The sequence below is a fragment of the Phaenicophaeus curvirostris genome, chromosome 14 (genome assembly GCF_032191515.1).
Source record: "Phaenicophaeus curvirostris isolate KB17595 chromosome 14, BPBGC_Pcur_1.0, whole genome shotgun sequence".
Classification (NCBI taxonomy): Eukaryota; Metazoa; Chordata; class Aves; order Cuculiformes; family Cuculidae; genus Phaenicophaeus; species Phaenicophaeus curvirostris.
Genome location: NC_091405.1, coordinates 1936236 through 1962376, shown reverse-complemented (window position 1 = coordinate 1962376; position 26141 = coordinate 1936236). Strand labels below are relative to the sequence as shown.

The window sequence follows — 26141 nt, the reverse complement described above, 5'->3', positions numbered from 1 at the left end:
CTGTTCGTAAATTGTTGTGCCTGACTATGTGGAGCAAAAGATGCTTTCTTCATGGAAATCAAGACCTTTCCTTTCTTGTACTTTGCTAAGAATGGCCATGCAGTCACTAGCCTGCTGTATGTGCCTCAGGAAGCTGCACTTATAGTAATGGGAGTAGGAACAATTTGACAATATTATCTTAAAAAAGCTAAATGTTAATTCAAAGTTGGTTTATTAAGAAGTTGGACTACACTTACCACTAAAAGAAGTGCAATACACACAAGTGTGTATAGGAATGATTGAAAATATCGGAAGTGCTTTTAGCATCTAAGTCTCCTGTTATTAGATACATAATTTTTCTAGAGGGAGAGAAAGTATTAGTGTTTTAGATGTAAACAAAAAGGTTCTGGGCAGGTTATATTTCCTGAAATGTTATGCAGTATTACTTTTAATGAATGTTCAAAAATTCATATGTTGTTTTTCACACTAAAAATATCGAGCTGCTTTCACCAGAAATACAGTACAGCAAAACCACACAGGTTGCTGATTCCATTGCTGAAGTCGAGTGGGAAAGATTTAAAAAGTCAAATGCATCTATCCCATATCATCTTAAAATATAACCTTTGCAATATACTGAAGTCTCCTTCATGGTATCATGCACGCCTTTAGCAATAGAGAGGAGGAGACAATGCAAAAACATTCAGGTAAGTTAGATGGAGTTCAGCATTAATAGTTGAAATATCAGTTAGCAAGGGGTATAATAACATTTTATTTTCTGGCTTGTAATTATACTAATATCATCTTTCAAAGTTTAACTCATTCCCTCACCCCAGGTGAGTAATTTCCATCAATAACTGAGGGAATATCACTAGGTTGGTTTGGGGTTTGGGCTTTTGATCATCATCCATCTTCATGGCAAATGCAGGTGAGAAGATCTTGCACGTAGGCTGCTGAATTTTCCTTATGATTTTGGGAATTACTGAATCTGAAAGACTTTGAGTCATTATATAGACTCTGAATTAAGCATTGGAGGCATTAAGGAAACCTGTGACATTTGAGGAGGAATAAAATAATAGGTTCCTCTCCCAATAAGGCCAGTCAGGCTAACTGCAATGAAGCCAAGCAGAGCTCAAGTGAATTATATCACATAACATTTTTTTCCAAAAATTTAAACTCTCTGATACAAGGGGAAAGTCTGAAATTTTGTATAGTCTGAAATGATCACTATGCCATGTGAGCCTGGAGGGCAGTGAGGCCTTTAAAGCCACTACATACAGGGCTGTAAAGAAGAAATGGGGTAGCTTTGTTCAGTTGGTTGGGAAGTCGTGGAGAACAGGCTGGATGGGGCTGCACAGTGTACACAGACACAGGAGAATCATGTGGTGGCATTGGCTCGGCCGTACCCATCCTGGTCACCAGAAATGACAGTCTAAAAGAAGACAATCACGTTTTAAAATTAACAGCTTTTTTAATTGTTGAATTAACTTTTAAGGAAAGTCTGGGCAACTTTCAGTAAGTCTTTTTAAAGTCAGAAAGAACTTCATAGAATAAGATTAAAGTGTAACCCGTCAGCTCCTCACTAGAGTCAGTGCTTATGGAAACCGGGCACGGGCTGAACTGGGCTCCTGTTTCAGGTAACAGGATCGTTTTAACAAAAAAAATGTAAATGTAAACCATTTTCAACATTTGCCTGTAATTTCATTGTTTAAATCCTTTGGGTACAGTATGTCATCTGTGGAAATGATATCTCTGGCTATCTCATGTATCATATCCTCCACTAGTGCCTGGTAAGATGATGTGTTTGAATATAGCTGCTTCATCACTGAGAAGAGTGAGCTGCACTCTTTAGTTTTCAGTCAGACTAAGTTGCCTTATCTCTAATATAAAAATACTATATCTTTTAGCTACACCTTCACTGCAAGTGCTTTAATGGCAAGGAGATTATAAATGTTAATATAATGGTGTTTTTTCTTGTGAAGGTACAATGATATAAAACTGCCAACCTGCAAATATTTTTCACTTTACAGGAGGTGATTTGAAATACAGCTTTTATTTTGTCTCCGTGTATATTTATAGTGAAAATACAAGCTATTCAATTTAGTTTGTCTTGTCTACGTGCCTGGATGTTATTGGTTTTGGTACTTGTGTTCCCAATTTGTAACCAATTCTATCATTATGAAGACGTTGTTCAGTGTGCTGCATGAATTTGTGGGCTATAAGAACACTTAGGGACTATTATTAGTATTCTTCTTTAACTTCTCACATACACGGACCTGGATATTCAGACTTTCCAGCGCAAAGCTTCTCAGGTTTCAGGCTAAGGGAGGTGAGCATTGCACTTCGAGTTTATTTGGCTGCACATTTATTTATTTTTAATGTTGGATTTATGGATCTTTTTCTGGTTAGAGTAGGTTTTGCAGGACTTAGTCTTAACTGATGTGAGGAAGCTTGCTATTTAACTTAATGCAGTCTGTCAGGATCAGTCTTTTTTTTATTGTTTACTGCTTAAATTTGCCTGCTGTCCTCAAAAAAAAAAAACCTGGTAAAAACTGCCCCTCTATTCCTCTCTTGTGAGAGCTCATCTGGAGTATTGTCTCCAGTTCTGGAATCCTCAACATAAGAAGATGGAGCTGCTGGAACGGGTCCAGAGGAGGCTACAAGGATGATCAGAGGGCTGGAGCACCTCCCATATGAGGACAGGCTGAGAGAGAAAGAATTTCTCCACAATGAGGGTGGGGAGGCCCTGGCCCAGGTTGCCCAGGGAAGTCGTGGCCGCTCCATCCCTGGAGGTGTTCAAGGCCAGGTTGGATGTGGCTTGGGTAGCCTGATCCAGTGGGAGGTGTCCCTGCTCATGGTGGGGGATGGAGCTGGATGGTCTTTAAGGTCCCTTCCAACCCAAACTAGTCTATGATTCTGAGATTCTATGAAATTATGGGCCAACTTTTGTTACAGGACAGATTTCTCCCTGGCTTTTGCTCAAGTAATCAGTAGCCATGTACAAAGCCAAAGGGAGAATGAACCTACAAGCACTGAATAAAATCATTTTTCCATATTCTGCCAGGAGGATGTATATGATGAATAAGCAAATTCAACATATTTTTGCTAGGGGCTCATCCTTGCAAAGAGATCATTCCTTCATGGCTACAGGCTGAGAATGTTTATAAACTGCGAATCTATCAACAGCTTATGGAATCTGGTGTTATAGAGTCATTGAGATTGGAGAAGACCTCTAAGCTCACCCAGTCCAAGCACCAGCCCAACACCACCATGCCTACCAAACCATGTCCTCAACTGCCACAGCCGCATGTTTTTTGAAGATCTCTGCTTTGATAAGGGCTGCATCTTCTTTCTGAGGTTAGCCTTTCTTTTCCTTCACATTTGCCCTCTGTAGCCAGGTACCTCAGTGTGCTGCCTTGTCCCCTGCAGCTCACAGCCACAGGCAGGGAACTAACCATGAGGCAGCTTTAGTTGTGCAAGGCCCTGATACGTTAGTTGAGTCAAACATGGTCATGGAGAATCAGATGGAAACATATGGACTACAGCTAGTTTTGAGGAAGTTATTAACTTACTAGGAATTTATACCAGGAGTAAAGATATGGGGCTGACATTCCAGTAACGTAGTGTATGTCAATCCTCCTTTCCATCCAGTACCATCAGTGGTGCTGGGCTTGCTGGAAAACCTGAAATGCATTTATAACATCAAAAACTGCAATTGTTTCATATATAACCTCTTTTAAAATCCACATGAGCTTTGTAAGCACAGCTTCCAGTTTCTAGTCCCTTTGTGGATTATCCCACATGGTGGTTTGCTACAGAACAGTTGTTGGGGTCTGACTGTCATATATCATTGGATTATTTTAAGAGATATTGGAAAGTTAAAAATACAGAGGTGGAATCATGAATTTTAGTTCAATAGCTGAGGAGAAATCTCATTGCTGTAGTATGTTAGGAAAGGGAGCTTTTAAACGTGCTTATTTGTAGAATGTAGCTCTCCTGTGGTAGTTTTAATCTTTCCTGTAACGTAGTTCTGTATTTGGTGTCAATATACTTATTTTAGCAAATAGAATCAATACCTATAGAAAAGAAATATATAAATGCATATATTAAGACGCTGTCTAAATATGCTTGAAGACTTTTTTGTTAGCAGTACATCAATCAAATATTTATTTACAGGGATTATTTTTTCCAAACAGTGTATGTGCACGTTAGTTGTTGTTGGTTTTGCTCATTTTAAGCACGTTTTCACTAAAGTGTTCTACTTCAAGCTATTCTCAATTCAATTTGAAGTGAGAGGTTTCTGAGTTTGGGTAATTTACATATAAAAGCTTAACTGTACGTTTTCTAAAATGACTGTGTTCAGAAAACAACTATTTCTATTTAACAATATTATTATTCCACAAGCTGAGTTGCTTTCCCCACTCTCTCTTGCTTTCACTAACCGTATTTGTTCTTGTCTTAATTTTAAATTGTTAGTGTCTGAAAATACATAACTTCCCCCTTTTTCTCCTCCTCTACTGCAGCAGCTACGTGCGTCCTGTGATATGTGACGTAAACAGGATTAAAATATGGTTCTTTTGCCAAGGCAGGAGTGACATCCACACGAGTCCTGCGAGACTCTGCTCTTTGGTTTTGTTTAAATAACTGATAATTGTTGATGGCAATTTTGAGCTCTGTAATGAATTTTAAATCTTTGCATTTTATTGTTATCTGTAAATCTGTAGCATCCAGGAGCTGAGCCTCGAAAGGGGATACTGTATCTTGATTTAGAGGAATAGGGCGTATGCAGTATTTGTGAACTACGTGCTTGAACAGAGAGGCAGCTGAGTCTCGTTCAGATTGGGCGGTGGATCTAAATGAGACCTGACTACCTCAAGGTACAGAGGAATTTAATGATATTAAAAGGTGATGCTCTATTAGAAATCTGTTTAATTGTTCACGAATTTGTGTATAAAGTTTCTCCAGCTGCATTACAAGCCAGTTTGTAATGGTTTCCTCTTCAATTCAGTAATTAATTCCTGCTAAGGACAATAAACATCTATTTTAAAGAAGATCTATAAAGTGACTTTATACTTAGTATTCTGTTCTTAGAAAATATTGAGTATAAAGCTTTATTTCTCACAATAAGACTGCTCATTGCTGGATTTTTTTCCTAGAGCAGTGAGAAAAGATTTTGTACTTGCAAAGTTGTGCTTTTCACCACTGCATCTATGTATAATCTTACGACAAATTTGAAATGAAGGTTTCTAGTACTCCTGTACGATTCAGCGTGTTCAAATGCCATTTAGAGGAAGATAATCAGGAACATCACTTTGTAGCTGTGTCCCACAAGTGGCAGTTGCCATAAATGTTCTGTGGATTGTGTACAGCTGCCAAAATGCTGTTAAATATGAAGATTTTTGAGTCTGAAAAGACATAGAAGATTTGGACATATCTTTTAGAGTCTTAAAGTGATTTATTTATTTTTGCTTATAGAACTAAAAGCACATAAGATCTATTTTGCAGTCTTTATCAGATTTCTTTTCTAAATGAAGCTTCTATATTCTGCAGTTATCCATTTAAAGAAGAGCTAAGTGCAATTATCTGAGGGAGTGAGGATGCTGCCCTTAGACAGGGAGCGGCACTCTAATGCATTAAAACTTCTTTATATGAAAGGTTTCTCATAAAGGGGCAATTGCCTTTGCATGTTTTTAATCTATTCCATTACAGAGTTATTTATTTCTATACCTCTAGTTTTAAGGAGGGGAGTAGGGTTTGGTATCAAGAGCAGCACACTAAAAAATGGAGACAGGTGATATCTCAGTATTCTGTAACTGCTATTGCTGCCTCCAAGCACCCCAGCTATTCCTTCCTGTCGGGTGATAACCCTCTGCCCCAAAGAATCACAAACTTTCTGCACTCTGTAATTCTATTGTCTTACTTGCTGAAACAGCATCTATATATTTTTTTCAGAGATACTCTAGTAGAGTAACAGAGGGCCTCATTAAGGGTGTCTGTTATCTTAGTTCATATTTTATTCTGATTTTTAAGTGTGCTTCAACAGAAAGGATTAAACGAGAGAAGAACAGCCCATCTCTTTTTTTACTGCTCTTCTGTACCAATTGCTCCCAGTGTCAGGACTGCCCCTTGATTGCTGCTGTGCAAGGCTCTGCAGTATGGTTGGTGCAACCAGGTTTGGCAGTGATTCACAAGGCGTTCCAGATACCATTTCACAGCAAATCCGAACATAGCCTGGGTATAAAAAACATTGTAAACACTGTATGGGGTGAGACTGCCTTCATGCTGAAAAATATTTCCTTAAAATTTAGATGAAGATGCTGGGCTTGCTTTATTTAAATACAATTATATCTGTGATGCCATAAAAAAAAAAAAAAACACGTCGTGAAGGAGAAGACTGACAAGTTATAGAGGAAAGAGCTTTGAGTATATTTGGAAGCTTTGATGGTTGTAGAGTGTCCTGGAAGGCGTTTTGCTTCTCTGAGCCTACCTGAAGTTTGTTCTGATGATGTGTGACTAGGACTTGGATTTTTCTGGACTTGGGAGTCTGTGGAAGAGGTTTGTGTTAATTTCCTTGTGATGCACATGACCTACTGGGAAATTATGAGCTAAACCCATGAATATTATGGTGAACACATTCTCAGAGCAAGGAAGTTTTTAAGCTGAAAGAGAGGAGATTGAGATGAGATCTGAGGAAGAAATGTTTTGCTGTGAGGGTGGGGAGGCCCTGGCCCAGGTTGCCCAGAGCAGTGGTGGCTGCCCCATCCCTAGAGGGGTTCAAGGCCAGGCTGGATGGGGTTGGAGCCCCTGATCCATGGGAGGTGTCCCTGCCCATGGCAGTGGGGTGGAACTGGATGGGCTTTAGGATCCTTTCCAACCCAAACCATTCTGTGCTTCTAAGTGCTTTGCTTTTTAACACTGCATTGCCGCAAAACAGTGTTCTCCCTTATCACCCCTGAAATTATTCTGCTGTATTTGCAGGCTGTTTGTTGGATCGGGTATTACTGTAAATCTCACTGTAAATACTCTGACAATGTGCACTGCAATGCAGTAACTGAAATAAAGCCAACTGTTTGGAAGCTAGGGGAAGAACTAAGCTTTAGCTGCATTGTTGGCCACAGGGTTTAGCCTGGGGCTAGGGCTGAAGTAATTGTGGGCCATGCTGCTGCTTGGAGGAGCTAATGGATCCATCAGTATTTGGGATTCCTCAGCTGTCATGTTCCGGAGCGACTTAGCCTAAATAGAGAGCTGTTGAACTTTTGGTGTTTGGTTTTTCCCTCTCCCTCCTCCCATAGCAGAAGAAGGAAATTTTATATCTGATTGAAGGATGGTGGGAGGGAATGAAATGGAGGGAAGAGAAACAAATCACTATTTATAGCAATACAAAGATAAATGAGTCAGCTTTATTTTGGTGCTAGTTTAAGAAAATGTTGCAATTGTCTAGTATTACTGGTAACAAGTCTTGAATGAAACCTGCTTCCCTGGGATGTGCAAGCCTCAGGATTACTCCCTCTTATCTGGTAGTTAATGCTGTGGCTAATATTTTACTGTCAACATTAATTAGAGATTTGGGAGGGTAACTGGCACAGTGATCTGGTGCCCTCCCGTTCTCGAAGATAACAGATTAGAGCAATGAGCAGCATAAGGGCAAAGTGTCCTCCTCTGAGGGCCAACTGAAATACTTCAGATAGAAGCAGAGAGAGGGGAACTCCAGCAAATCTTTTGACTATCGAAAGCAATATAGCACTAGCTTTTCCAGCATTAGGGTCTGGATTGTATCTCAGTGGCTTTGGTAAAAATGATAATTTAAAATATGCCTGTAGAAATAAAATACAACTGATTCTATGGAATTTTGTTTCAGATGTCCTATGTACTGTTCCAACTATAGCCTCTTTTTTTTGTGTTTCCAGGAGGCATGCCAAAATGCATCAAAATGCCCTCTGCTGTGACTTGTCAGAAACACCAGTGACCACGGCAGCATTGCCAAGGGCTCCTCTTTGTCCTGGGAGTAAAAAGTAGAGGGAGAAAAATGATACACCATGTAGGTCATCCTTAGTCACGGGAGCTCTTAGGAGCTGTACAGGACATCACTGTACAGGACATACTGGGAGGGAAACAGCCCATCGGTTGGACTAATTGGTGCTGCCGTCCCAACACTAAGAAAGAAGATGATGGTACTTTTTCTCCAAATTTGCTCCCAGTGCACTGGTGAATTGAACAGTTAGTTCATCTCCACATCTATCATTTTCCTTGTTCATAATGGGAGTTAGCAATATTGAACTCTTTTATAAAGCTCCACGTATAATTAGGATTGTGTTGTTAATGATAATTCTAAGTGTGGATTCTGATAAAGAAATCTTTAGCTGTTTTCAGCCTTTTTAATTGGAGTGCTTCTCAAATTCCTTCTTTAGTAAGAAAAAATATTCCGTTTATATGCTGACGTCATTGCTTTCAGAAAGTGCAGGCAGTCTTATCCCTGTCCCTGCGGTTTAGCTGTGACTATTTGTGTTTAATCTACAGATAAATAGTAGTTAAGAATTACTCTATTCAAATTTGTTTCACTTCTCCATGACAGCACAGTGGTGCTGCAGCTGCTCTTGATGTTCCTTTCCACTGCCCAGACCTGCATTTGTGAATTTTAACTAAAATGATGAGGTAGTGAATCTTAGCTACAGTCACACGAGCAGGGTCAATTACCCAGTGGAGAACCTGCTGTCTTGAATACTGTCCAGGACACAAGGACCCTCATCTGAAACTATCCAAGGCCAAGAAATACTAATTTTAATATACAGCTTGATATGGATGCCATTTTAATCCTGGAAAGTGTGTTAGAAAAGAAGCTTTTTTTTTCCAGAGTTATGGCTATAGACAGGCCATACAGGGATAGTTTCCTTTAAAATGTCACTGGTTCCTGTATTTTTATACGACCTCAAGCTTTGCATCTTCATTTAGTGGATCTGAAGAGCTGCTGATCCTTCAGCAGCACCAGGGGGGCTGTTGGAGAACACACCCTGTTTTTCTGTTCCCTGGTGCTATCATTCATCTCCCTTCTTTCTGTCAAACTCTATTCATTTTGAGTCACAAACTGCTGAAGAAACTTGCATGAAGCCTTCCAATTTGGGGAAAATTAAATAAAATCTATTTTTTTCACCCTTATTGTTTTTTAAACCAAGATATCTTAATCTGACATTTAATGTAATTGACCTGCTTGTCACAGACCTAATGTGAACTAATAAAACTAATAAAATGTCTAAAGTCCTCATCTGTTTTCAGCAGATACACTGCAATTCTCTCCTCTACAGAAGAGCACTGCATGTATTCAGCATGTGTAAAAAGATGATTAATCATGATTATGGAGAAATTAATGCTTGATACACAAACAAAGAATTGCTGACCAGAGATAGTCTCAAAAACTCTAAATGCAGATGGTGACAAAGGGCAGGTGGGAGAGGATTGTGCAAAATTTGCAAAGAGCATCTTGGAAATAATCTAAATACGCATTCTTAAACATGTTCCCTGTGGTAGTGCTACCTCACTTTCTATAGCTGTGACACGTCTTCATGAAAAGCTGTATTTGGGACCAAAACTGAAAGGGGCTCCAGGAAAGCTGGGGAGGGGCTCTTCATCTGGGGGTGCAGGCATGGGATGAGGCGGAAGGGTTTTCAGCTGAAAGAGGGGAGACTGAGATGAGGTCTTAGGAAGAAATGTTGCCCTGTGAGTATGGAGAGGCCCTGGTGTAGGTCACCCAGAGCAGTGGTGGCTGCCCCATCCCTGGAGGTGTTCAAGGCCATGTCGGATGGGGCTTGGAGCCCCTGATCCCGTGGGAGGTGTCCCTGCCTGTGGCAGGGGGTTGGAACAGGATGGGCTTTGAGGTCCTTTCCAACCCAAACCATTCCATGATTCTATGGTTCTCCAGAGCCATCTCCATGGGGCTGCAATTAGGCAAAATATGTGTATAGCTTTTCTAGAAGGAGTCCTCGGAAACTGTCTTTCTAGATCTTTGCAATAATAATTTGATAAATTCTCTGCAGAAACTTGTTCAGATATTTACCTGTCTGTATGCACATTTATACACTTTATATGTGCATGCACCTATTTTTGAAAATTTTCTCTCATTCTCAGGGAGAGGAACCTTAAGAACCAAGAAGGTCTTGGTGCTCTAAAGTGTTGCTATAAGTTACCAAAGAGCCCAGTAGGAATGGAGAGTGTTGTCCTGAAACCGATCCAACTCTTAAGTTTTACAGTATTGTCGACAACTGGCAATACTCAAAGGCAGAAGCTACATCCCTTCTTCCTACAAACAACTCTGCCAATTATTCTTGCAAGTTCCTAACTGGGCAAGATTGGCCTCTTCTAAGGTCACCTTGGTTGTGATTAGTGGAACAACTGACTTAAAGCGCAGGAAGGTGAAGCCACTGTTATCTACTACAGTAAATTTTAATTCAATTATCCAAATGAACATTGAAGCTTGTATGTTAATGCTTATACTCTCTAACTGTCTTTGACTTTTTTTGAGTTATATATACTTTAGAGTATATTTAGAGCTGACATGAGCAATATTTTATACTGCAAACAAGAGAGAAAATGATGAAAATATTGTTTGAGTTGGTTTTGGTGGGTTTCTCCTCTTTGTAGGGAAGTAGAAAAAAGGATATTCACCATTTAAAATGCTTTCCCGTAATTTTTCCAACTACCTCTAACTAAGATGAAGTTAAAAAAGTGCTCTTGCATCCCTCCTTTAGGAACAAAGTAAAGGCTAACAAATTAATTTATGAAGATAGCACTGTGGATAAGAGCTAAAACTATGTGCGTAGGATTTGGCTGTGAGCCATCATGCGTCTGTGTATGGAAAAAACCCCTGAAAATGATAACTTAATTCTCAGGCCTGGGGTGATGGTGCGGCTTTATATATTTTTGGTTTTGTTCAGCACAGTGTTTATGAAAGCAAGTCATCGAGATATTGATAGGGGTGAGCTCAAGACTCTCTGGTGGCTGGAGTCCAGCATGCAGATATGCTAAATGCCGGGTCACCCTTACGTGGACCTTCCAAGGGGAAGTTATTTGTATCATCAACTTGTAATTACCTTGATGGGGTCTTGTAAAATCATTTCAGCTTCTGATACAGATTTATATTTGGTTCTTCCTGAATGTATTTGGGCTTAGTTAGTCTTCCTGCACTGAGACTCGCAAAAAGCTGAGCTGCAAAAGGGAGAGAGATGGTGATTCAGTTCATGGGATTGCTCTGAGTGGGTCACTAAGAACGCGATGCCCATGTTTGTGAGGGGAATGCAGGGGATCACGGCTCTGCATGTCTGCTGGGGAACGGGCGGTGCTGTGGCTGGTGTTAACTTATCACTGCATTTCAGTGCAAGTAATTGAGGTTATTGCGCTAAGAGTTTGCCTTCCCTCTAAAGTGTCCTGGAGCCTTCTCTTCTCCAGGCTGAACAACCCCAACTCTCTCAGCCTGTCCTCATACGGGAGGTGCTCCAGCCCTTGGATCAGCTTCATGGCCTCCTCTGCACTCGCTCCAATAGATGAAGTCTACACAAAAGTCTTATTTGCCATTTCGTGTGTTCAAGCTGGGATTCACAGGAGTATTATTGTTTGCTTGGGTTTTGCTTGTATTTAGCATGTAGCTTTTAAAAGCCCTTCATGGCTGGAGAGGTTTTATTGTAAACATAAAACATTAATTTAAACATTAAAAATTTTATAGCTGCTTTTTAGTACATAAATTTTCACAGACACTCAAAGACAGTAATTTTTGTTTTAATATTTTCTATTTCGTAACTGCTCCAAAGTTGTGTAGAGAGGGAGAAAACAGAATACTGATATCATACTTCATGTTTAGGTCTTTGAGCTGTAAAAGCAACGTTCTTAACACAAGGGAGAATTCCTATTAAGTAAGGGATAAATATTAGTGCTGCCAAAAAAAGCAAACATTCCAACTGTTGGGATTTGGGGGGGAAAGAGTGTTTGCTTTTCTTCCTTGAATATTTTTTCCAACAAAGAAAAAACATTTAGAATAAAAAAGGAAAACAAAAAATGAGTCAATTTGTTCGTAGATGGCAGCATCATAATCATTGCTCTTCGTGTGAATTGGCCTTCACAACACAGCATCTAGAAAATCTCTCTCCAAGTCCCAAGAAAACAGTGACAAAGGAATAAATAGAAATTGCATGTCAATGTGAACATTTGGAGTTTTGTGGCACTGAAGAAATGCTGTGGCTGTATGATGTTCAGAAGCAGGGGCTTTTGGGTTGCTCCACTTTGGCAATGGGTGGTTGGTTTCTGAAAGGAGTGTGAGTAATTCTCTGCAGGAAGTTATATCAGAAAACCAGTTCAGTGCAGCGAGCAGCATTTTCATTTTTTTCTGTAGCAAAACCTGAGGGAACTGAAATTTGGCACCGATCTGCTCTGGGAAAGCTGCAGTCAAGTGGCACTGAATGCTGTTTTCGTAATATTACAGAGTGGTTTGGGTTGGGAGGGACCTCAAAGCCCATCCAATCCCACCCCCTGCCATGGGCAGGGACACCTCCCACTGGATCAGGGGCTCCAAGCCCCATCCAACCTGGCCTTGAACCCCTCCAGGGATGGGGCAGCCAGCACTGCTCTGGGACACCTGGGCCAGGGTCTCACCATGCTCACAGGGGAACATTTCTCCCTAAGATCTCATCTCAATCTCCCCTCTTTCAGCTTAAAGCCGTTCCCCCTCATCCAATCACATTTTGAACTTCCATAGCAAGTAGTGGAAGGATAAATCTGGGAGGAGGTGTCATAGTGTTTCCTAAATTAGCATAAATCAGTAGTTTGTATGCTACGTGAATGCCTTCATATTTTTATAAAAATAAGCAGCTGTAGGTGCTGGTTAGATGGCAGACATTGTTCTCTTGTTACAACAAATACTAAGAATGAAACTTTTAAAAAGCGGATTTATTGTTACAAGCAGTGTTGGAAAAGAAACACAGTTTTGTCCTATCGTATCTGAACTAGATCTAGTCACCAGCTACCAAAGCCATAAAAGCAGATGCCTTTTGTTTCCAGACTACTTGAGCCAGAGAGAGGACGTGGGCACACCAGCTTTGGTGGGTAGGAGAGGCATTAATGGAGAGAGCGCTGGGTAAGTGAAGTGCCAGCTGGGACCTGCTTATATGTGTTCACCCAGCACAGTCTTGTCCCATTGGCTCTAAGACAATGGTTTTGGTGTATTCAAATAGTGGGGGATATTGATGGGTTTTCTATTTTTTTTCTATGCTTCTGACTTTCTCTTTGATGGAATAATTTTCAGAGTGGCTGATGTTACTGTTACAAACCTCCTAGCTAACTTGAGTTCATTAGCAATCAATTAGTCAGTTTGAATTAAGAAATCTAAACATAGGCATCCTGCATATCAGGGTCCTTTATAGATACCCTTAATGTCCCTTTGAATTGCATTTAGTAGTGTTGTTAAACCTCCATGAAGACAACTTCTTGTCACACAGCAAATAAGTTCAAGAGGGAAGCATTTTCAGTATATCATGGCATTCACCCAAAGATTCATCTCTGTATGTAATGGGGCAGTTGCTGGATGAGGTGCTGACTGGATGTGTTGTGTTCTTCTGCATGTCACTGAATTGGTCTTTGCAGGTCTGGAGGAAAAACAAGCTCAACAATTTCAGGAGACAACAGTATTGCTTACTTGTTTCGACTTCAAACACAGGAAAAGCATATTTTTAAGTTTCCAGAGGCTGTTGAAATGTGTGTTTCTTTGACGTTATTTGTTATGATGTGTGTATTTGTGTTACAGATTTTAGTTCCTCAATCCAGCGCTGTTTGGCTAAAAAGCAGCACAAGCTCCCAAGCCATCAGTTTGTTGGCTCATGAGGAGCTGTTGATGGAAAGGACTGGCAAAGGCATTTAGTGTGTATTCACCAGGGTTCTTTTATAAACAGTACTCTAACTCCAAAAGCTAAGTAACATGCAAACCCATCTACTGAAACAGCTCTGGTTTTAAAAATAACAATAGTCTGGGAAAATGTGGTGCGAGTGCCGTTATGGATTAGGTCAGGGGGCTGTTGGTTCAGTTTCCTTTAGCTACTAAACAACACATGTAACCCTACACTGATCTCTTTGTAAGTCTCTGTCTTTCTCTTTTTCAGAAATTCAAAGTAAGATTATTATAACCAGCATTCAGTTACCTAGATTTACGCCAAGCCGCAGTCCTGGCACTGCTCACCTGCCTGCCCGGCCAGGTTCATGCTGATGCAGGCTTTCTGCTACTCACAAATCCTTTTCCTTTACCTTAGGAAAGCCACGGCGATGAATTCTGCTTTCCATGTTTTGCCCCTGTGCCGTTTAAGGAGCGTGTGCACCAGTTATTAATTTCACTACTTGTCTTTCAAGCTTGAGTAAGTAACTCCAATATCTGGAAGCAGCTACACAGGAAGCGTTATTCATTAGGACAGGTGGCTCGAGCATGGAATAATCACCATTGGAGATTTATTCCAGGGAGGGATAAGCTGTACCTCACAGCGTGGCCAGGTCCCCAGCAGCAGCACAGGTCAGGGGGGTGGTGTGTGTCTTGTAGAGGTACCAAGTCAAACACACTGGTCGTACTGTGCTCTGCAAGAGAGCTCAGGTTCCAGCAACATCTTGTGCAGGGTCTCTTAAATTAGAAGTAGTGGATGGTATTTCACAAATGAAAAAATCACAAGATAAATGGAATTTTTCATGTCTGGAATGGTTCTGGAGTTAATAGCCTGGACAAGGACTTCATGAAACACATGACAATAAAATGAATAAACTGTCCAAAACCCACAAGTTCCAAATAGAGAAGTGAAAATTGAAAACTTCAAACTTTTAAGGCATTTCTTTCAAGTACTGTTTTTCATAGCTCTGGGACATAGATAGATACATACCTACAAAATCTTCACATGTAAACACAGTTGCCAGCCTTGTAGAAATTCTTCTCAGTGAGAGGAGGTGATAGAGAGAAAAGTGCAATGGCAGGAGATCCTACAAACACTGAATAAAGCTTCCCTGCACTCAGAGACTCATGAGGGCTAAAAAATTATAACAAAGGTTTAGGAAACTTTTTTTTTATTGGCCTTCCTATGGAATTTATTTTCATACACATATGCATCTGTTTATGTGTCCATGCATATATGGTATCTATACTCATGAATACATTTGTTTAACACATGCCTATGGCCGTATCTTGTGGTGCAGTGTGTAAATAACTGCTTCCAGGTAGATTATACGGAAGTGGAAATGTTATTTTACGTGTGCTATTATAGCCAGTCTGTTGCTCCAGAGCATTTGAATCACAAGTTTCATTATTAATTGTGTGCACAAAAGCTGTGTATAACCACATCATAAATACATGTGTGTATGTGCCCAAAGGAAATTGCATGTGAGTCGTTATCAGCACTTGATATTAGTACTTATAGCTTAAAGAACTAAAATCATTCAGTAAGTCCCCAGTGTTTTCACTGGATTTAGCCAAACACTGCTTGCAACCTACCCTCAACTATCTGGGCAGGGACTGTACAAAGAGGAGGAGAAATTTGTGACTTTTTTTTTTTTAAACACTGTTTTCTTTGTTGCCTGAAGAGCAGCGCCTACTGTCTGTTGCTCCATCGCTGTGAGGTTAAAGTGTTCTTCCCAATCAGCTTGGAGTAGGCCATGAGTACTCAAGGTCAGAAACAATGAGAATCCTTTTAAATGAAAAGCACTGCAACCTCCAGTAACTCTGATCATCTGTTTTTTATTAATCTGCCTGAATTTTCTTGGCTCCTCTCCTCAGCAGTTTAGTGGAGACAGGGAGCTCTCTTGAAGCATTTGTTGTGTTTACTTGAGCAGCGCCTTTTGACTTACAGACAGCCGGCAAGTCCTTCCCTGCCAGAGCTTGGACTGTGTTGGTCAGACTTGTGGTCTACATGAAAAGTCTTTCTCTGCTGCTAACACCAAGAGCTGGTCTTTGTGGTAGGTGAACTCTTTTTGACTCCATAAACTCAGCTGCTCTGTCAGTGAGCAGTGGGTGTGTAACAGCTGATCCGCTTTGAGAAAGCTGAGGTCCCAATTAGCGGTGTCTCTGTGTAATGAATCAAAGCACAAAACTGTTGCTCTTCCACTGATGGAGCTTTGCTCGCAGTTTGGGTTTGGTTTGGATTTGGTTTACAAAGTTTCAAAGAGTTGTGGTGATTTGTATCTGTGTCAGTGGTTAAATGGAAGTGTGAGAGGCAGGCAGTGAACCCGTATGAACCTCGATGTTTTGATATAAACCCGGAACTTGACAGAAGCTTCCATCCACAGCTATCCTGCCCAAAGACTGCTCGGATACCACTCCACAACAAGTGAATAAAGAAAAGAACGAACAGATAAATAAACCCTGTGGTAGAAAACAAAGGTTCAAAGGGAAGAAACTAATAAATAAAATTAAATAAGTGGTAGTAAACACTCAACAATATTGGTTGTTATACGTATTAAGCCTTGTGATTTTATCTTACTTCTTGCTCAAGTTATGCTGCATGGTCCTAATTTGACATGCCCCAAGGCTGGCAATTTTACATGCAAAGTAATATATATATCTGTATAAATATCTATATCTCTGTGTGCGTGTGTGTATATCTGTGCTAACCTGCTGAAAGCTGAGACCAAAAACCTTCATGGCTGGCTCCTTTGCTCATAACACTTCTCTGAATTTTTTAAACATGGATATTTCAGTATTCTTATGTATTTCGTGTATGTCCAGGCTCAGACATTCTAATTCTTGGTATTCATATTTCATAAGTGTGCCTTTTTGTTTATTTTACATTAAGGCAAATACTACACCATTTTCTTACCTTTATAGTATTTCTATTATGCCTTTATTATTATATATAATAAACGAAAGCACAGTTATGTTAAATTATATGCAGCTGAACAGCAAGGCAGCTACGTGAAAGAAAAATTATCCTGTGTTTTCTAATCTTGAACTTCTTCCAGTACATTCTGTGGCAATGGAGTTAATTCATTTACTTGGGTTCTGTTCAGTCACTATGTAAGTGATAAGTGTTTTAATACTCAAGTAGTATATTTTTACACTGACATCTTAGGGAGGTGCTCAGTTTTACAGAATGCCAGTAGATCTGTTGTAAAAACGAAATAATAAATCTCAATGTACTACACTGAATTTATTATACTTTATGTTTATTTCCAGGGAAAAAATAATTTAGATCACTTTCAATGCTTTACATATTTACTGGGTGAAAATCTGGCTTACCATGTCCATAGCAGAATTCCTCTGGATGCACAAAAACATGATAGCACCTCTGGGGTTGTGCCTGCTGTTATGGTTAACCCTTAGAAGGTAGTTTGTAACTGAGCAATATTCATTTCTGCCCCTAAAAGAGTTACTTTTGGTGGAACTGCATCAGTGCAGAAGGTCTTGGTATGGTGCTTGTCTAGAATAGAGCTTATGACTTAGGCTTTCTGTTTTCTCCAGAAGAAAGTTTTCAGGGATAAGTAATGAGTTGTTATTCATGATGAGGCGAGAGAGACAGCAAAGCTTTTCTCAAGTGTAAGAAAAATACAATGGCTTGATTTGTTTGACCAGTTTCTCTCAGTTGTGTTCAGGCAGCGATAAGGACAGAAACAGCAGTGTGATAACATTACAAATTCCATGACTCTTTGCTAGGGCAGAGGCTGGTACACGACTGGGATCAGGTGATCTACATCCAGTAAGTATTTAGCCCATCAGGAACATCTGAGATAATGGGGATGGTGTTCAACCCTCTCCAGCCAAAGGAGGGAATTGAAATTGTACTTTGCACACGACCAAAACCTGTAAAAATATTTTCTTAAAGATCTTAGCATGATCTGTTCATGTAGCATTTATAGAAACAAACTCCCCTTTATTTCTCTTTTTGAATCTTCTTGCTTTCATTTACTTATAACTTACAAGCTGCGTGGGTGGGTTTAGGATTTATAATAGTTTGCAGGTGGTTCTCACTGTTTTTCTTTCCTTTAACGTCTCTTTGTTTGTTTAAAAGAAATCACAGTGGTATGAGTAGAGCTGAAGCCTGTGAATGTAACAGAATGGTTTATCCTGGCAAGGTAGGAAGGAAGGACAAGGGAAGAGAAACAAAAACAACAGAAAAAGATCGAATATAGGTTTGACTAATTAAGAAGAGCAAGTAGTTTATATCTGAATTCAGTTCTACAGCTCTAGCAAGAATAGTGTTGAAAACTTACAGATGGGAAAATATTTTCTTAGGTAAAACTAAAATTGGAGTTCCAAGATAAACCTAATTTTGACCTTAGTTTTATGTGAAAATCTATTTCCTCCATCACATTTGCGTTAGAGAAATGTGTCCAGCAGAGTTTGACCAAATTTTATGCATGTAAGTCAACCTGGTTTTGATATGTGGGGTTTATTTTTTAAAAATCATTGTATATCCAAGATTCGTTGAGCTGATAAGGATTCGGTTATTCTGCCAAATGTTTTTTTTTCTGTTACCTCTGAACTTTCTGTGTTCTAGTGTTTATTCCTTAGGACTTAATCATGTATGTCATGTATATCTGTGAGTCAATTGGTGGATGTGTTCTTTCCATCTTAGAAATATCCCAGAATCTGGATTTAATTCCAGGCCTCCAGAAATATTAAGCCAGGGTCAATGCTGAATGGTGAGTTTTCTTCAACTCTGGCCTGGGGAGCAGAAATACTCTGCTACAGTCTCCCACCAGCTCTGAGTTGCAATGTCACAACTCACAGTTGTTGGTTTTCATTCTGTTTTAGTTTCAGTAGGTGATCTCTTCATCCCTTTATTGGTGCATTCTCATGTTGCGGCAGGGGCAGTTTGGATTTAGAAAACCACCACTACAGTGAAGTTCTCTCAACATTTCCTGCTCTTTGTCCTTCTTTCTTCTTCTTCTTTTTTTTTTTTTTATTTCCACTGGTTTAGGAGCCCCAGACCGCAGCTGCCTGGCCTGGGTTGGACTGCTGGCTACTGTTGTGTAATCTGGGCTCCAAACAATTCACGTCTGTGCCACTCCTTGATTTAACAGGAGGCCTCACTTCAGAGCAGGGCAAAGCATTTTTCCCACTCTGCAACCCAGTACATCCATGTTTCATGTTTTATCATGTTACATAAATAATCTTATCTTTGCCTGCAGTATTTCTGTTAGCTACAGCATTGCTGAATTTTGTAACAATATGCCCTTTGCAGTAAAATGTCACCAAAAAGTTATATACTGTAATAATTTTCATCTGTTTCATAAAGACAGACAATTTTTAAGATTCATGTTCAGTTCATCATTGAAATCTGAGTCTTCCTACATTAATTTATAATGAAACCTCCTGCTCCCTTCTACATTGATCACTAATTTTCTGTCTTCTTGATATGTGTTAAAATAAACTATAGATAGAAAGGGCACGTTATAGGCCTGACACCATTGAGTTAAACAGAACATAGTTCTGTAACTCATTCCTGCAGTCTGCTCTGGCCTTTGTTTCACAGGGGAAATCCTGGAAATCCGATTGCCGAAGGGAGGCTGCCTCTGCCACGCTGAGGATTCAAGGTGTTTCTCCAGTGCTGTCGCCTGATAACCTGCGTAACAGGGATTTCAGCTGTCAGCCTATGAAGCTTGGAGTCCAGGCTGTAAAAAGATTTCGGAAGCTGATTTTTCAAATCCTCCTGTACAAGGACAGGCTGAGAGAGTTGGGGTTGTCCAGCCTGGAGAAGGGAAGGCTCCAGGGAGACCTTAGAGCAACTTCCAGTGCTGAAAGGGGCTTCAGGAAAGCTGGGAGGGGCTCTTGGTCAGGGTGTGCAGGGAGAGGATGAGGGGGAACAGTTTTCAGGTGAAAGAGAGGGGAATGAGATGAGATCTTAGGAAGAAATGTTTTGCTGTGAGGGTGGGGAGGCCCTGGCCCTGGCTGCCCAGAGCAGTGGTGGCTGCCCCATCCCTGGAGGGGTTCAAGGCCAGGTTGGATGGGGCTTGGAGCAACTGGATCCAGTGGGAGGTGTCCCTGCCCAGGGCAGGGGATGGGACTGGGTGGGCTTTGAGATCCCTTTCAATGCAATGATTCCGTGGTTACAAAAATAATTGCTCTTCAGCTGAATATTATGTGGCCTCCGAATCAAAATCAATGTTGAAAAAGAAAGAATGCTATCGCTTAAGAAGATAACATGAAAACCGATACAAAGGACGTGAGCTGGGGTGCACCTCGTTTGTTATCCTGTCTGACAACGGGGAGTACCTGCCGCATTTACAAACAGCAAAGGTCCATCGGAGACTCCCAGGGAGATAATCTGTCCTGGAGCGCTGGCTTGCATCTGTAATACAGTTAGAGACTGATTTAAGTCATGAAGCAAGATGTTCAGTGTATTTCCAATTGTTTTCATTAGCGATGACAAACCTATCGGAGCTGACTGCCACAGTAGAGTTTTACTGGGAAAATGTCACGTTTGTGAGCTTTCCAAATGCCGGGTGACGTTTCCTGCTCTGGGGCAGTCTGGGGGAGATAGCCCTGATAGACTTGGAATAGAAGGGAATTACATTTGCGTCTCACCTTGTGCAAATAGCAGTGGGGAAGAAGGTAAAGCTTCAGAGCTCCCCTGGTAAATTAATTTTCCCTAATTGCATTTCATGGCAGGAAACACAGATATTAGAAGTGCCTGTTGAAATAACGTAGTATTTAAATTCTGATTAATCCGTAGGTCAGGCAAAACCTGCTCAATAAGTGTCTCTAGAAGGAAAGCTTTGCTTTGAAAGAAAAAGAGACAAACACCCACTCTGTAAGTAGTCAGGGAGAATTCTTTGAAAGGCTGTTGTAATTTGGTGGCAGACCAAGCTGGTAGCTATGAAACTACTGAAACTGTAAAACAACATCAGTAACACATCCTTCAGACATCTGAGGCAGAATGATTTATTAACTTGGTTTTGTTCCCTCCTTCTTCTTAGGAAAGCTTTTTTGTTTGCTTGTTTTCAGAAATCCTTTGGTAAATGCATATTATTATTTGTCCTGATGAATTAATTATAGATAGAGATACCACAAAAATATTTCTATTCTGGCAGTCATATTAGAACAGGATTATTAAGAAAGCTGTTACTTTATTCAATTTTTGCCAATAGCTATTTGTAAAGCATTTTTATTTCACTGTGGTAAAAGCACGTTTCTTTTCTTAAGCCGTGTTTCCTTTCTTAATCTATGTTTCTTTTTGCTTTTCAATAACCCCCACCAGCTTTTACCTTGTGGCTCAAGGATGTTGAGATGCCAAATTACTCCTTCAATTTGCCTGCATAGTATTTTAGGCTATTCCCTGTTTATTGGAGTTTAATGCTGGGACCTGGAGTTCCTGTGCATCAGGGTGCTGGGGAAGGAGTTACAGCTTCTGGAACAGTAGCCTTCTCATCATTCCAATCCTCCCAATCAAGATTTTTTTTTTTCTAGAGGCATTCTAAGTAAACATACAACAGCCAAGTCCCAGGTTTATTTTACTGATAATATCTAAAAATCCTATTCAAGCCTCTGAAGTAAATGAAACCAATGCCTAGGTGTTTGCCTTTCATATTTCATATGGGTGAATAAGATGGTATTAAGAAGATTATATGATCAAATACCATTAAGAAGATGGTATTTATCCCAGATGATGTGGGGAAAATCTGTTCTAGATATTACAGAGACATTCATCAAAGTTTCTACCGTCATGACGTAGCACAAAGCTGAATTTCAGGCTTATTTTTGCCACAGACTAAGTACTGACCTGACCTTGATTGTGTTGGAGACATTTGTTGTCTTTTGCGTGGAACTAAGTTTTTAACTTTTAATGCAGGTGAAAAGAAATCTGAGATGTAGGATCTGTTGGCATTTACATTGGAGTTCATGGGTTTTGTTGATAGGACATCGGGTCAGTGGTAACAGTACACAAGAAGTATGCAGATATGTCATGTGTGTTAAAAGAAGGATGCTGTAACAATATTCTCTGTTGCCATCAGTATCTTTGAGTGCATGCTGTGTAGTTGCAATTACTGTTTCAAAGCTTGTTTTTATTTTGATGATTACTTTCCTGTTTGGCATTCCTTACGGCTGCTTCATATCGAGTTGCCAAGAACGATGGTGGTAGTACTTGAGTCTCATGTTTGCAGGTACTGGTTTTAAGTTAAGCAGAAAGCTTTGTATTTTGTGCGAATGGAACTGATCTACTACTGTTCCTCACGTTTCAGATATGTTGTCCTCATCTGTCTCATTTGCCTTTCCATTAGAAAGTACAGGCTTCTGGCTGTTATTTCCACAGAACAGGTGAGGAGTTTCCTTTCAGGTGTCCTGGCTATGGTTTGCATTTAGAAGTCAACCCTTGCCAAAAACGATCACTGAGAGGTTTCTGTGCATTTTCTCATCGCATGAGTTGGAGATGGCAATGGTGGCTTCATGTGGGAAGAAACTGAACAACAAAGGCAGTAGCTGCCTGAAGGGGATGCACTAATTGAGAAATAAGAGCTATAAAACTAATTCTATAATAATATATAAAAACAATAACATGGTATGACTGGCTGTCCAGAATTAGGCAAAGTAAGATGAAATGACCTTCACCAGCAGTTACACCGAGTAAAATCACAAAGTAATGTCAGCAGTAGTTCCCCAGTATAAACTGTCTCACCAGCAGGAGGTCGGGGCGCTGTGGTCCCACTCCAACTGTCTTCTGGGTCCGGGCAGTTCCCACCTCTGTCCTGTGCTCAGCGTTTACTCACAGCTGCTCTGAATCTCCAGAAACAGGCCCGCAAACAAGAACTGAAACAGATGCAGGCTACTTCATGGGCACTGTTACCAGCCTCAAAGAGCAATACTATTATTTCTATCCTTCCTATACAGCACTTTCTGTCTTTTAATTTTCATTTTTGCTCCTTATCTCTTTTTCTCTGTGCTCTCCTGTCTTTTCAGAGCTTAAACTCTGTGGAAAGGAGATTCAGTCGGTGAAGATTTTCTGCCTCTGTCACTGCAACTGTAACATTGTATCTACGGTTTAAGAATCTGCCTCCATGTGTTTCTTTATTTCATTCACGTCTTTACAGTTCTTCTGCCTGGATGTATGCTGGGTGCTGCTCTTTCCTGCTGCTATTCTTCTTCCTGTGCTTCTCGCATCTGCCCGTTCTCTTTCATTTCTTCCATCAGCTTAGAATTATTGACTGTCTGGGCTACTGCATCGCCGCATGCTTCTGTTATTTTGGAAGCAACTCAGTGCAGTCCATCCTAGTCCATGGTGGAGCCAGGCATTGCCGCTTACAAAATGTCTTGAAAGAAGTAGATAGCACAGTATAGAAAGTGAAATAAGCTGAAAATCATGGATTTGGGGGCCCAGTTCTGAGACGCAGACCTATACCACTCACACTGAAGTCACTAGAAGTTGCGGATGCTCAGCACATTCTAGGATTAGGCTATTATTAAATTAAAATGAAAATAATAAAACTCATGCTGAAATGGAGTAAATGCCCACTCATCTTCTGTGCCATTGCAAATTATTAAAAAAACTACAAAAAGCCTAATATAACTGTTCATTTTTGGCAGCCTGCCTTCTATCTCAGGATCATTGCTTGGAGTCACATTTGGGGAGGCTGCTGTTGTCATTTCGTGTCCCTGATACCAGCGTGTGCTGTGAGCGTGGAATATCTCTGCGCTACCCTCACCTCAGTTCCACCTACCTGTAGATAGAAAATCAAGGCTGTTTCTAGGTACCGCCACTCTGACTCATGAGGTACTACAAGGGACATGTAAAAATTGTCTTATGCATGTAAAATTGTCATTTTAATGGCATTTTTTTACTTATTTGCCAGTGGCTTTAACCTAGCTGGAAGATAATCTTCAGGTTTGCAAAGGTGGGTTTCTTTGTCTGCTGGCACATAGGGTTGTGGTTACATACACTATCCTTATTAGGGGGCAAAAATCAGCTTCAGTACCTGCAGTTCTGAGCTGGGTAAAGTTCTGTGGGATTTGCAGCTGAGTTGAGTTTCCAGTTCTCTGTTCACATTGATTTACAGTACTATACAGAAGCAGTAGTATTGTAGAGGGGGAGAAGAAGAAATCGGATATAATTCAGTGATCTGTGTTAAATAGCTTAAATTTAGAAGATGGGCTGCTCCCTTTCAGTCTCATAATCTGGTCAGAAGTAGTTTTACTTTCCATGAGCCAATGCAAGTTTTGGCAGCGCAGCTTTTGTGCAGAATTTTTCTAAAGCCACATTTCAAACTGTGAATCATTTTGGAAACAGAGTTCTGCTGCACACACTGCAGTTCACAGCACATGTTTTGAAAGATGTAAGTAATGGATAGAGCAGAAGGATGAAGTGAAGGAAAGCGAAGGAGTTCTCTGTGACCTCTGGGTGACTTCACTGATGTAAATAAGTTTCTCGGGATTTACCTCATTGCAGCCGAGAGCAGAGCTTCCCCTGGGGTGTGGGGAAGGAGCTCTGTGCCTTATTCTTGGATGGGATCAGAGAGGAACAGCCAGGGCACCGGTGAGAACTTGTGCATGGAGGAATGGAAACAGGAGGACAATATGCAGATTATTGTTCTGATAGGAATGGTAAATGTATTTTACTGGTGTCAGAGCTGAGAACTTTTTTCTAGAGCTTAAGCATATGGAGTTTGAAAAAAAAAAAAAAGAAGAATCCCAGGAGCTCTGAAGGACCATGATTAATGACCTAATTAAAGAGACATAGTTGATGTACTTAAACATTGCCTCCCTGCCCCCAGCTAATAGAGAAGATGCTTGGAAATTATGACTGGATGCTTCCTTTTTGTTAGCAAGGCACGGTCATGCAGATTGGCACCGCCTGACAAGGGCAAAAACGCTTCCCAGCACCCACATCCCCACCTGAGCACCTGATGCAGAATCGATGTGAAAGGAGTGGGAAAGACTTGGTTCCCCAGTTGGAGCTGGAGAACAGGGATTTTGTGAAACAATTTATAAAAGGTGCTTCTTGAAGAAGGCAATGTCGCGTTTTGGGTTTGTAGAACAGCTTGTTTCTCCTGCCTCAGCTGGATCAGTTCCCCATTAATAGAACCTGCATATGAAGAAAACAGGGCAGGCAAAATTCTGTGTATTTCTTTGACCCTCATTTTAGTTACTCCAGGAGCAGAATTTCCTCACAGAATCTCATCTTGAAATATGTCTTCCTTCATATTGTACAGATTTGAATACGTAAACAGGGAAAACCTCTTTGACTTATATAAACTAGGAGTTATATTTCGCAGATATTCAAATCATACCTCAAACTTCCTTCTGTCCATCTCATGTTCACTCAATGATCAGTGAACAGCACAGAAATTATTTTAACTTCTGAGTATTTGAATAAATTCCTAGGCAGTTAAGATTATCTTTTATGTACACTGGCTTATTTTCTGTGTGGTAATAAATTAAGGTGATTAAATCATAATCAGGAAAGAACCTCCAAATTTTTCTTTTGGAGTGAAGCTTTTTTAACCTTTTGACCTGTAGAGGTACGTTTACAGTGGGTAAACCTTTCCTCCTCACCGAGCAAGCCAAAATCTTGCTTCCCTGAGCCTCGGTTTTGCAATCTATTGACATCTTTCTTCTAAAACTACTTTAAAATGCTGTTTTTAATGTAAACACTAAAAGCCTCAGAAGTAGAAGTGTATACACACTTACTCCTTAATCTGATGATCCCAGAGCTGGTAACCTGGGGCGCACTCCAGGGAGCACGAATCAAGAAAAGCCTCTTGATTCATTCTGCAACGGGAACGTGCTCGTTACGGGCTCTGAACCGCTTCTGCTGAGCAGCACGGGGTAACCGTGGGCGAGGAGGGAGGCTGTGTGGGGTGGCTCTCTCTCACCTACCTGTTGGCAGAAGTGGCAGCCGCACCATCCGTTTCGTTCCATCTGGAATCTCTTGCTGTGGCAAAATGCCCAAAGAAGCCCCCGGCGGCCCCGTAACCCGCCCAGAGCTGGGAGAGTGGAAACTGCCTGGCTGATTCTGCCCCAGCCGGCACTCCGGGTGGGAAAGAGAGGTTTGGGTGGGAAAGAGAGGTTTTTGGGTGGGAAAGAGAGGTTTTTCAGTGGGAAAGAAAGGTTTTCTCTTTGCCTGGGCGTGATTCTGGCTGTACGCAGCCCTCGGTACTGCAGGACACAGGCTGCCTAACTGCAAGCAGTTGTTTTCTTTATTTTAGTGAGTTTTATGGCTCTTAAGGGAGAGATG

The 26141-nt window shown here is 40.7% G+C and overlaps 1 protein-coding gene across 7 annotated transcripts in view; it reads left to right on the top strand.

Moving 5' to 3' along the window:
* The window catches only part of WWOX (WW domain containing oxidoreductase), a 546141-nt gene that overhangs the window by 271130 nt on the left and 248870 nt on the right, over window positions 1–26141 (top strand). For 2 of the 7 annotated variants that reach the window (XM_069868321.1, XM_069868320.1), the window contains exon 9: window positions 15828–15933. The exons of the other annotated variants lie outside the window; for them this stretch is intronic. In XM_069868321.1, coding sequence (XP_069724422.1) covers window positions 15828–15933 — 106 coding nt within the window. The remainder of the gene's footprint in view (window positions 1–15827; window positions 15934–26141) is intronic. 7 annotated transcript variants of the gene reach the window in all.